Genomic DNA, 13544 nt, shown 5'->3' on the forward strand with positions numbered 1-13544 from the left:
ATGTCCTAAAAGACTGGTAACCTAATGTTTTTTAATAAAATGTGATAAGACTAAGTATAATGATACATGATAAACCACTTCAAATAGAAGTAAAGTTGGAACCATATAAAAGAAACTGTGATACCTGTGTTTGTCTCGGTTGTCCCTGGTGTTGCTTGTGGACTTAAATGCTCCCTAACCATCTTCTGTAAAGATCTCATGAACACAGATATCAATCTATCGATATAGCTGTGGTTGTTGCTGCAAGCAGACTTCAGAATCATCAAAGTACCTGCAAATAGAAAAAAGAAAAAGTATTGTTTGAAATCTTGGACCTTACCACGCAGAGCTGACATAATCTATTTTATGTCAGTTATTCATATTTATTGTGCATTTTTAAATAGGTTACTACCATAGTCCATGATGAGAAATATTCTTAACTGTGATAAACTAAAGAGGCTGTTATAGTTATATGGCAGCGAAGGTGCTAAGTGCAACTGGTTTGTAAATGATTTAGGAGTCCCTTTGCGACCCACAGGACAAGGCATAACATAGATTCAGTAGTGCTGAATTAACATTTCAAACACTTGTAGTGAAGATCTCAGAGCTGAGGTCTAATAGTTCTAAACAGCATGTCCTATCTCACACAGATTTGGGTTATCAGAACCACACTTGCTTTGTCATTTATATTATAAATTAACTTGGGCAAAACAGTTAATAGCGTGCTGGGAATTCAACACTGAAAACCTCCCAATCAAAGTCAGCTGAGAATACTCCAGGAACAACTTAGCATTTTCAGTTCAAATTGGTGATAAAAAGAGCCCAACTGTTGGACCCACATCATCTGGCAAATGTTTATTCCACAACTTTGTGGTGAATGACTCAGTAACATTCTGTAGGGTTTTCTCTTTCTCAAAATTCAATTCTGCAACAAAAGCTGCTTACACACTACTCTCCTCTGTCTAAGTAACACAACTGGTGATTTTTGTCACACAGAAATTTTGAGCCAACACATTCCCATTACTTAATGTAACGTATCACTATAATGTCAGTTAAACTCTGTATCTAGTATCTTGTCACTTAAAGAAGGCAGGTTGTCCATACGAGTCTTCTGACCATCAATCACAGCATGTTAATTTTAGCCTTCCTTTTTAATAGGACACAAAGACCACTGCTAACATTTGGAGCACCCCACCCACTGGTGGTTACTTTAGGGGTAAATCTGTACGTAGTCAAACAAACTGTTGAATAACTTTTTCCATTGAGACACAAAGCTGCATTTTAGCAATCTCATCCTAATTCTATCTAGTTTGTGGAATAAGAAGAAAGAGCAGCAAGTAGATGTCTAATCTTCAGGACATGTATGAGTCAGTGGTTAGTTTGCGTCATGCTGTGTGACTGAAGTAGTTACTTGCCTTTGGTAATGCTCTTTTGGGTGGATACTCATTCTTACTACATATTAAGTTTGAATTTCCCAGGAGCCAGACTGGATTTAGAGACTTTTTTCAGCCATTGCTCTCCACAACGACAGGTAGCAGTATCCGACACTGCAGCAACCTCGCCAGAAGTGATGGCGCATACCCTCAAAGAACAGCTATACAGGTATTTGAAAGGAGTGATTATCAAAACAAAAAAACCACATTATGCTTACACTGCGGCATAGCAAAGGCAACAAAAGGGAATAAATATGTAATCCCTGTGATAAAACAAATTACAAGAGGTGACTTAAAGAATGCTTACCAGGCAAACGTAAGTAGGCTCCTTCTTGGCCAAGGCATAGCACATGGTTTCTCCACTGACATCAGGCACTGGGGTCGATGAGGCAGAGACTGGCAGAGGTCTCGGCACTAGTTGGGAAGGGAGTCAGCCCCGGAGACTGAGTCCATCCCTCAGCGGAGTCAAAAGGCACAGACAGACATAAGGATGAATACACGGAGGGTAATCACGGAGGCCTATTAGGATCCTTGGGGTCCAAAGGTGCACCAGAGGGAGCCGGAAGGATGCCAAAGATGCATAACATGGCCTCCTTGAAACCTCAAATTGTTGCGGTGTCACTGATGGACCTGGGAATTTGGGTTGAATTGAGATCATTGTGGATTGATTCCGTAGTAGTAGACCATGGCAGAAAGGTACTCTGACGCCCACACAACTTCTTCCGAAGAAAGTGGAGAGGAGATGGAGAACCAGGCTTCGATTTGATGCGTTTTTCTTTGACTTACCTGATGACATTGAATGTGAAGAGGACTACTCCTAAAAATGGCCTTGAGAAAGGGTTTGTGTGTTTGACCATGACCGGCCCTTACCTGCCTTCTAACAGTGTTCAGTGACGAAGAGCTTGGCTTTGTAGCCTAGGTAGGCATACGGGTTCATCCTGGAGCAGTCCCCAGAAGATGTTTAGAGTTGTGGGACAAATCCATGTACCAGAAACAAACCCGACGGGGTTCTGTCATACACATGTTTATGGCAGTCCCTTTGGCTATTAAATCCTGAAGTTTTTGACGGGGATATATCCCTTGCACACTGAGAAAATGTGGGCAAAGACGAAAAATATTGAGAGAGTAAGCTCAAGATCTGCATCTGAAGACATGGAAAGAAAGGATCTGATGTTAGTGCGCAGGTGTGGTAGTTATATGTGGCTCCACTCCATCACTTCTGGGGAGGTACAAAGTATACGCTGAGCCGCATGGCACCACTTAGCAGCACAGGGGAACACTGCTACGCAACGTTTCTAGACCTTGTCTGGTGCCAATGGAATGTTCCGAAGAGGAGGAATCTGCGGTTATTCTGTACCTGGAAACCCTCAAGGGCGACATGCAGCGCTCTACAAATCCACCTTACATTACGTTACATAAACATCTATTAGAAATCAGCCAAGATCTACTTTTGTGAGGCAATGTTCAGCCCAAAGTCTGGGGGAGGGATGGAGTTGAAGCGGAGTCGCATGATGCCTGCTACCAGCATACGAAGGAATTGCTGGAAAAAATTCTCCAAATCCAGTCTGGTGCCTGGGGATATTCACATGGTGAGGAATCTGCGGTTAGAAGAAACAACTCGAAATATTGGTCCACATAATAACAATGCCCTAGACTTGCCTTCATACACAGCCAGGTGTTCAAAAGAAGCAACCTAGCACATTTATAGAGAGGTAAAATTGGTGTTAGGACAGAAAAGTCATCTGCGTGTTTGAAAATGTTTACCCCTGCCCTGAGCGCACAACTGTACTGTTGTCTGTATCGCTAATGCTGATATCTTGTCATATATGAACACGGATCATGTGTGTGTGCCATGACATAGTCCTACCTCACGCACTGCAGTCTTGTTGGACCGGGAGGGGCACCTAACATAATTACCAAGAGTTAAGCAACACCATCGCAGTGGTGGCTGCATTCCGTTTAGTGATCAGTCGTAGTTAACAGGACCTTTTTACCCTTTGTCACTGGAATAAGGCATACAGGCTCGCCCACCTGTTTCAAAATTCCACAGCTGTGTGCTTAACTCACCCTTGGCCTACATAAGGAAGATGTTAAGTGCTGCGCAGCACAGGAGATGTGACCCTGTGCTGGGTGTATGTGAGCCTGGAAAGGGTACAGTACAGGGCTAGAGCAGAGCTGTACAGTACATGTTGGATCAGTGCATATGCTGAGTGTATGTATGCCTGTGAGGAATACATGACATGAACGATGTAGTGCTGTGCAGTGCATGTGCAATAAAAGCATGTGCTGGTGTATGTGTGCTTGCATTAAGTACAATACATGAGGGGTGAAATGATGTGCAGCGCGTGCATGGTGGGTGTGTGCTGAAAGAGAGCATGTTTATAAATAGCACACCCTGATACAGTATACAAAAGCTTGAGTGTTGAACAGTGTGCTGACAGAGTGAATGTGTGTACTGAATGTATGTGTACTTGTAATGGTACAATGCAAGGATGTAACTGTGTTGAAAAGTAAGTGTGCTGTGAGTGTACACTGAGTAAGTGTGCCTAAAATAGTACATTGCATAGAGGGGCTTGGCTTCCATCTTGGGAAGCCCAGGACTGCCAGGTGAAGAAATGAGGAAGAGGGGAATCCCCCAAACAGATTTGTGTATTGCTGCATTCCTGTGAGCTGGGTAGGAGACACACTAGAGGAGAGGAGGAAGGGACCCTCCATTTACACTTCAGAAAGCTGCTCTTTGCTTCAATGATACATCACAAGGAAGCGGCCTGGAAACATCTCAGGATTGGGCTGATAACGGAATCTAAGAGTTGAGCTGGCAGCCTGGGATTACCCTTCTGATGCACACATCACTGTGGCTGACATCCATGTGTGAACTCTGGTCACTCCCATGTATTATGTTGTGGATCAATCAGCTTCGGAGTCATGTCTTCGGTGACAGACATCCTTTCAAGGGTGTGAGAAAATGCCATCTTTCTTGCATGGTATGCCCCCACTTTTTGCTGAATTGCTGAATGTACTTTGACTGAGTGTGCCGTGGACTCCTGCCAATCAGGTGCCCAGGGCCTATGTTCCTTCCCTAAAACAAACCAAACCCAAATTGGCAAACCCTGGCCACATGTCAGCCCCTGGTAAATGGTACCCTAGGTACCCAGGGCCTTGTGACCAAGGAAGGCCTCTAAGAGCTGCAGCACTCCTTGTGCCACCCTTAGAGGCCCTGTACCCTTACACACACCCACTGCCTTTGCAGGCTGAGTGTCTGGGTGCAAGACAAAAACAAAGTCGACATGGCACACATCCCTGTGTGCCATGCCCATCACCTACACTGCCATGGCATACATCAGCCTCCCCTCTAGCTGGGTGCCTTATGTCAATGGTGTGGGCACAGGAGCCCTGTGCCCCAACAGTGCCCAGGTCCATTCCTGAGCACTGTAAGTGCAGTGCTGCCATTTAAAGAGTACATGGTGCTGAGAGATCGTCAAACACAGCACCATAATGGCAACACTGAAGACTGAGAAGTTTGGTATCAAACTTCTCAGCACATTAAACCCCCACTGATGCCAGTGTGGGATTGAATGTACCAAGCACCACAGAGGGCATCTTAGAGATGCCCCCTGAAACCTAACCTACAATCTACGTCTGGTCTGGAGGCTGCCTAGGCTGCCACACAGCAGACATGTTGTTGGACCCCTGGGTATGAAAGCCCCTGCTCTCCTGGGCCTGCAACAATGCACATCCTGGGCAAGGTGCTAGGTCTCCTCCCCCAGGATGGACAGGGGGAAGCTTCAAAGGCATGCCGCCTCTGTGAGCTTCCCCTGGCCACTTGCAGCTCCCACTCTGGCGAGAAGCCTGGCCGGAAACCCAAAATAAGGACAGGGGATGTGCCAGCCTGCCAACCCCACCCCTCAGGTGGGGGAGGCGAGGTGAAGCACATCTCCGGGCGCTCGCCATCTTGAAGATGGGAGTCCCTGCCCAATCAGAACTAGGCTACTGCCCCCATCCCACAGGAGAGTGGCAGAATGGGGGTGTACCTATCCCAGGACAGGGACCCATTGGTCCTTGCCCTTTACCTACCTGTAACACCCCTAATCTAGTATCTAGGGGCACCCTGAACCTACCTTCCTCATATTCCACATTCCAAAATACAAAGAAGAGCAAGAAGAAAGAACACCTGCCGTGCAGCTGCTAAGAAGAGGAAGATACCAACTGCTTTGGCCCCACCCCTACCGGCCTGTCGACCCTCAAACCTGCTCCTGCTACATCCCGGCACCTCTTGTGGCCAGCAACCTCACAATCCCCGGAGGACCTGGCTACCTTTTGGCTCTAAGCACCTGGGACTCCCATGAGCAGAGGTTCTGCTCAAAATCAGCTTCTAATCCCTGACATCAGCCCGGAACCGCGAACCCTGCACACTCTGCACCCAAGCCTGGCCTGTGCCGGAGTGAACAAAGACCACGAGGTTAACCCCCCTGGCGACTGTGACCCAGAGTCCGGCACCCAAGGACTTCCCTCGACGCTCCTGACAACGCCTGCAAACTCAGAACCAGGTACCCCACCAACCTGGGGGTAAGATTTCCCAACACCAAAAGGCACCCCTGCACCCGGCGCGCTGCGGCCCCCTGTGCCCAACTCCTGGGTACCTACCTATCCTCCAACTACCCAACTTACCTCTCGAAGTGGTGGTGGCACCTGAAGAATCTTCGTCCCCGAGCTTGCAGTCTTTTTCTTAACCGGAGCTTTCCCATTGAAATCAATTGAGCGCCCGAAGGCTCAAGAGCACCATGCACCCAGCCGCCCGAGTGGCCCTGGCAGTGTAACCTCTACACCTATCTACTTCCCCATTTGCACTGAGCAAGTGACCAGGAGTCCAGCTCCCACAGCTGCGTGGCCTGCTAGTCAGCAGCCACCAATCAAGGGCCCCCTGACTCCCGTAGGATAACATTGGGCCTAACTCTCTCTGCACCCGGCTGCCCCTGTGCCGCTGAGGGTGTAACAACTGTACTTACCTGACCCTGGGAGACCCCTGAGTCCATGCCCAGAACCTTAACTCTGCCAGTCGAGTACTTACCAAAAGCCGATAACTCAATTTTCTCCATAGGGTAACATTGACTGGTTTCTTCTGAAATTTCTTCAAGTGTGGAGTTTCTAAAACTTAAAAAATTCACCAAAAATCAGCCGAGTAACGAAAACAAAAATACTCACCTGCTGTTAGGAGAGATCCCAGTGCTGGATCTTGGTGCCCAGCACTGACCCTGAAAAATATTCACAACAGTACTTACCAGTAACCCAATTCTCTTCCATAGGAAATCATTGACTGTTTTTCTGTGAAATTTCTTCTGTCGATTTTTGGAAACTTCAAATATTCTTTAAAAATCGTAAAAACTGTGAAAATGTAATTACCTACCAGTTTTAGATAGAGGTCCCAGTACTGAGTCTAGGCACCCAGTACTGGATTACGAAAGTAACAAGAACATACTATACCTGCAACTTGAATTTTCTTCCATAGGGAATCATTGACTGTTTTCTATGAAATTTCTTCTAAGTGTCAACTTTTAAAATAGCAAAATATTGCCTAAAAATCATAACAGTAACTAAGTCGACTTTTATCACTTGTTTCTAATAACTGTCCCAGGACTGAATCTAGGATCCAGGCCTGGAGTTACAAAAGTGATCTATTGCAAATAACTTAAAACTTCCATTGAACTAAATGCATTATTGTGTTTGAAATTGTGTTGCCTTTTGCAACAACCTGTAACGGTCTACAAAAGCCAATTGCATATTGCAAAAGTATTTACCTAAAGCATCTCATTCTGAGAAGGAATATGCTACTTACCAGTATGCATCTGTTCTTGGCATGTAGAGCTGCAGATCTACACACTTGTGCATAGATCGCCATCTGGTGTTGGGCCCGGATGTTTGCAGTTTGTTTTTCCTCTTGGAAAGTCTTTGGAAGTCACGAGTTCGGGGACTCCTCCCTTGGATCGTATTGCGCATGGGCTTCGGCTCCATCCTCAGATTGTTTTTCGCCAGCAGGGAAAGATGGAGCGTAGTAATAACAGTGAAGATGCCCATGTGTGTGTTATCTAAATAAGATAAGCTGGAACAGATACAGGTAGCTGGGGAGGCGGGTGGGCGTGTGTAGATCTGCAGCTCTACATGCCAAGAACAGATGCATACTGGTAAGTAGCATATTCCGTTCGAGGCATATGAGCTACAGATTACACACTTGTGCATAGATTATATAGGAGTACCCACCGTTAGCGGCGACCACCTGTATCTGTTGCAGTGGTTTGAAATAATGTTTTGAGTACAGCCTGGCCCACACTAGCTTGTTGCTTAGTTTGCACATCTACACAATAGTGTTTGGTGAAAGTGTGCGGTGTTGACCATGTAGCTGCTTTGCAGATATCATCTAATGGGATGTTCCCTAGAAAGGCCATTGAAGCCCCTATTTTACGTGTAGAATGGGCTTTAGGGGGAACGGATAGCGTTCGCTTTGCTTTATGGTAGCAAATTTGAATACATTTGACAATCTGTGAGGAAGTGGCTCTGTATATACTGTTCCTTAATAGGTACAGGGTGTACAGAGTCCACAGACCCCAAGGGTTTAACAGAGGTTAAAGTTAGATATAACCTTACTCTCTAAAGTGGTAGCTTGGTCGAGCAGTAAGGCAGTATCAGAGGACAATGTAAAGCATTTGTTGTACACACTCAGTCAGCAAATGGTTCCACACACTCAATAACTGAACTCTAGGCCAATGGTTTATATATAAAAAAATATATGCTTGTTTTATTTTAGAACCAACACTTGGAGTTAAAATATACTTTCTCGACAGGAGATGTTTCATATAAATACTTTTCTATATGCAATAGACTTTAGTAAAAAGTTACAAGTAGTTGCAGTAGGCAACTCTATTTCTAAACAAAACAATACATTGAGCTCAATGATAAATTCAAGTTATTTGCAACAGATTACTTTTAGGATTACTATTGGAATTCCAGGCCTGGATCCTAGATTCAGTCCTGGGTCAGTACTTAGAATCAAGTGATGAAAGTGGACTTTATTACTGTGGTGATTTTTAAACAATATTTAGCTATTTCAAAAGTTGACACTTGGAAAATATTTCAAAGAAAACAGTCAATGATTCCCTATGGAAGAAAATTCAAGTTGCAGGTACAGTATGTTCTCGTTACATTTGTAATCCAGTACTGGGTGCCTAGACTCAGTACTGGGACCTTTATCCAAAACAGGTAAGTAATTACGTTTTCAGATATTATACGATTTTTACGGAATATTTAGAAATTGCAGAAATTGACACTTAGAGGAAATTTCACAGAAAAACAGTCAATGGTTTCCTATGGAAGAAAATTGAGTTAAGGGTAAGTACAGTTGTAGAGATTTTTCGGAGTCAGTGCTGGGCATCAAGATCCAGCACTGGGAGTTCACCTAGGAACAGGTGAGTAAATTCGTTTTTGCCACTCGGCTGATTTTTGGTGAATATTTGAAGATTTGAAAAGTCCACACTTAAAAGAAATTTCAGGAAAAAGCCAGTCAATGTTACCCTAAGAGGAAAATAGGGTTTGCGGTTTAAGGGTAAGTACTCGAGTGGCAGAGTTGAGGTTCTGGGCACAGACTCAGGGGTCTCCCAGGGTCAGGTAGGTACAGTTGGTTCACCCTCAGCGGCTCTAGGGCGGCCGGGTGCAGAGAGAGTTAGGCCCAATGTTATCCTATGAGGGATAGGGGGGCCTTGTTTGGTGGCTGCTGTCTGGCAAGCCACGCGGCTGTGGGAGCTGGGCTCCTGGTCACTTACTCAGGGCAAGTAGGGAAGTTGGTAGGTGTAGAGTTTTCACTGCCAGGGCCACTCGGGCGGCTGGGTGCAGAGTGCTTTTGAGCCTTCGGGCGGTCAATGGATGTCAATGGGAAATCTCCGGTTAGGAAAAAGACTGCAAGCTCGGGGACGAGGACTCTTCAGGTGCCACCACCACTTCGACAGGTTAGTTGGGTAGTTGGAGGATAGGTAGGTACCCCGGCATTGGACACAGAGGGCAGTGGGGCGCCGGGTGCCTTTTGGTGTCGGAAAATCTTACCCTCTGTTGATCGCGGTTGGGGTGGCACACTGTTCTGAGTCTGCAGGCTTCTTCAGGATTGCCGAGGGGGGTCCTTGGGTGCAGGACTCGGGGTCACAGTCGCCGTGGGGTCGTCCTCGTGGGTTTAGTTCACTCCGGCACCGGCCAGGCTTGGCTGGTGCAGAGTGGGCTGGGATCGCGGTTCCGGGCTGCTGCCAGGGGTGAAAGGTAGGTTCTGAGTAGAGCCTCTACTCATGGGAGTCCCAGGGAATCAGAGTTCAAAGGTTGCCAGGTCCTCCGGGGTTTCTGAGGTTGCTGGCCACAAGAGATGCCGCGCTGGAGCAGGAGCAGGTTCGAGGGTCGACAGGCCGGTAGGGCTGGGGCCAAAGCAGTTGGTGTCTTCCTCTTTTTAGCAGCTGCAGGGCAGGTCTTTGTTCTTCTTGCTCTTCTTGTAGTTTCGAATCTGGGATCTGGAGAAGGAAGGTTCAGGGTGCCCCTAAATACTAGATTTAGGGGCTTTACAGGTAGGTGAAGGGCAGGGACCAATGGGTCCCTGTCCTGGGGTGGGTACACCCCCTATCCTGCCTCTCTCCTGTGGGAGGGGGGCAGTAGCCTAATACTGATTGGGTAGGGCTTCCCATCTTCAAGATGGCGAGAGCCCGGGGATGTGCTTCACCTCGCCTCCCCCACCTGAGGGGTGGGGTTGGCAGGCTGGCACATTCCCTGTCCTTATTTGGGGTTTCCGGCCAAGCTTCCCGCCAGAGTGGGGGGTTGCAGTGGCCTGGGGAAACTCACAGAGGCGGCATGCCTTTGAAGATTCCCCCTGCCCATCCTGGGGGAGGAGATTTAGCACCTCGCCCAGGATGTGCATTGTTGCAGGCCCAGGAGAGCAGGGGCTCTCCTACCCAGGGGTCCAGCAACATGTCTGGTGTGGGGCAGCCTAGGCAGCCTCAGCACAGACGTGGATTGTAGGTTAGGTTTTAGGGGGCATCTCTAAGATGCCCTCTGGGGTGCTTGGCATCAGTGTGGGTTTAATGTGCTGAGAAGTTTGATACCAAACTTCTCAGTCTTCAGTGCTGCCTTTTTGGTGCTGTGGAGTTCGTGTTTGACGAGCTCACAGCACCATGTACTCTTAAAGGGCAGCACTGCACTTACAGAGCCCAGGAATGGACCTGGGTACTGTAGGGGCACAGGGCTCCTGCTCCTGTGCCCACACCATTGGCATAAGGCACCCAGCTAGAGGGGTGGCTGGTGTATGCCATGGCAGTGTAGGTGTGGGCATGGCACACAGGGATGTGTGCCATGTCGACTCTCTGTTTTGTCTTGTACCCAGACACTCAGCCTGCAAGAGCAGTGTGTGTGTGTTAGGGTACAGGGCCTGTAAGGGTGGCACAATAAGTGCTGCAGCCCTTAGAGGCCTTCCCTGGTCACAAGGCCCTGGGTACCTAGGGTACCATTTACCAGGTGCTGACATGTGGCCAGGGTTTGCCAATTTGGGTTTTGGCTGTTAGGCAGTTTTTTAGGGAAGGAACACAGGCCCTGGGCACCTGATTGGCAGGAACCCAGGGCACAACAAGGAAAAGTGCATTAGCTATTAGGCAAAAAAAAGGGGGGTTACTGCAACAAAGACCCACTTTCCTACACAATCCACCTAGCTATACCCGACTTGGAGATGGGGTTGCCCTTGTGTGGTGGAGAGAAAGAGACAAACAGTTGTTTGGTCTTACAGAAAGGTTGTGTTCTCTCGATGTAGTAGAGTAAGGCTCGTTTGACATCTAGTGTGTGAAGAGCTCTTTCTGCAACAGTTTGTGGTTGCGAGAAGAATACTGGTAGTTCTACAGATTGGTTTAGGTGAAAAGGAGAAATGACTTTGGGGAGGAATTTTGGGTTGGTACGGAGAACCACCTTATTATGGTGCATTTGTAGAAAAGGTTCTTGAATAGTAAATGCTTGTATCTCACTGACCCTTCCGAGGGAAGTGATGGCTACAAGAAAAGCGGTTTTCCATGTTAGGAATTGAAGTTCACATTTGTGTAGGGGTTCAAAAGGAGGTCCCATAACTCTGGTGAGAACGATATTTAGGTTCCACACAGGTGAGGGTGGCACTCTGGGGGGAATTATTCGTTTAAGGCCTTCCATGAAGGCTTTAATGGCAGGTACTCTAAAGAGTGAGAGATGTTGCCTGTTTTGCCTGTTTTGTAGGTAAGCTGCTATGGCTGCGAGGTGTAGTCGAATGGACGTATAGGCTAGATTGCACCTTTGTAGGTGGAGTAAGTAGCCTATGATGTGTTGAATGGACACATCTACTGGATTGATGGTGTTGTTATGACAATAGATAACAAAACGTTTCCAGTTGGCGGCGTAGCACGCTCTAGTGGTAGGGCGCCTAGCTTCTTTGATGATGTTTATACAGTCAGGGTGAAGATTTAGGTACCCGAATTCTAGGATTTCAGGAGCCAGATCGCAAGGTTGAGCTGAGCTGGGTCCAGGTGTCTGATCTCTCCATGGTTCTGGGTTAAGAGTTGTGGAGAGAGGCGTAATTTTTGATGCGGTACTACCGATAGTTCAGGCAGTGTGGTGTACCACGGTTGTCTGGCCCAAGTTGGCGCTACTAATATTAGTATGAGGGAGTGCTGTTGTAGTTTGCGCGCTACTAGTGGAATGAGCGGGATAGGCGGAAAAGCGTACGCAAATCTGCCTGACCAGTTCATCCATATCGCATTGCCTTTGGACAATGGGTGTGGGGATCTGGCGGCGAAGCTTGGGCATTTTTTGTTTTCGTGGGTGGCGAAGAGGTCTATCTGTGGATGCCCCCACATTTGAAAGTATGGGTGAAGAACTTGCGGGTGAAGTTCCCACTCGTGGAGTTGTTGTGTTTGTCTGCTGAGTAGATCTGCTATAGTGTTTTGTACTCATGGGACATGTTGGGCTAGGAGAAAGATTTTCTGGGGTATGGTCCATCTCCATATGCTCTGTGCTAATTGAGAGAGCTGTGGAGAGTGTGTGCCGCCTTGTTTTTGAATATAATACATGGCTGTCATGTTGTCTGTGCGGATTAGGACTGCTTTGCCCAAAATTTGTGTCTGAAAGGATTTTAGGGCTAGGAAGATCGCTAGTAACTCCAGATGGTTGATATGGAGTAGCTTCTGTTGAGATGTCCATTTGCCTTGTCCTTCCTTTTTGGAGGTGGAGGCGGAGCAGGGTTGTCTAACTGTCTCTTTTTGATAGAGAGCATTAAATGTCCAGTTTTGGGATCCTTAGTTAATGTTTATTGTAAGGGATCCGGTGTAAATAGTTCTGGAGAGGTTGGTTGGTCCGTCGGCGCCGAAGGCGTCGGGGCCGTTGATATTTAGGCTTGTCGGTGCTGGTTCGTTGTTTGGAACCATGCTTGGGAAGCTCCTGTTGTTTAGTAGGCGCCGAGATGGATTTTTGCTTCGAAATGTCGGTGCCGGTGGTCTTTTGTCGGCACCGAGGATGGGGTCGGTGCCGAGGATGGGGTCGGTGCCGAGGAGCTGGGTCTCGACCCCGAGTGTTTCGGTGTGGGGCTCGGTGTGGAGATGGAGGTCGGTTTCTTTTTCGGTGCCGAAGGGTGTTTATCGGCTCTGACGGTGGGCTGGCTCGAGCCCGAGCCGCCTGAAGGCTTAATTGGCTTCTTTACCGGCCCCGAAGGTGCGGTGTGGGAAGCAGTGTCTTTGGTCTTGCTTAGGCCCGAAGGCGAGACCGAAGCCTTTTTCGGTGCCGGCGAGGGTGTGGGGGGGTAGAGTAGTACTCACGACCCTCTGTGCCGGAGTGATGTCCTCCACATCTGAATCGTCGGCTTCGGAGGCGCTGACGAGTCCCTCGTTGGTGTGGTGTTCTTCTGGAGCGTCGACGCCTTCCCCGAAGATGTCATCCGGGATCGAGTTTAAGAGTGTGCCATGGTTCTTCTGGCTCTTCGGTCCCGAATAGTTTTCTTGGACCGGAAGGATTTACACGCCGGACAGTCTCGAGCCTCGTGTTCAGGGGAGAAGCAGAGGTTGCACACCTCGTGGAGATCGGTGTGGGGGAATTTTGACCCACATCGAG

General features: G+C 47.8%; 1 protein-coding gene across 3 annotated transcripts in view; it reads right to left on the reverse strand.

The window, feature by feature from the left end:
• Positions 1-13544, reverse strand: part of TRRAP (transformation/transcription domain associated protein) — a 1075110-nt gene that overhangs the window by 331960 nt on the left and 729606 nt on the right. For all 3 annotated transcript variants that reach the window (XM_085629333.1, XM_085629332.1, XM_085629331.1), the window contains one exon: positions 125-271. In XM_085629333.1, the coding sequence (XP_085485459.1) occupies positions 125-271 (147 nt within the window). The remainder of the gene's footprint in view (positions 1-124; positions 272-13544) is intronic.

This window comes from Triturus cristatus, chromosome 10 (genome assembly GCF_964204655.1).
Source record: "Triturus cristatus chromosome 10, aTriCri1.1, whole genome shotgun sequence".
NCBI classification, from domain to species: Eukaryota; Metazoa; Chordata; class Amphibia; order Caudata; family Salamandridae; genus Triturus; species Triturus cristatus.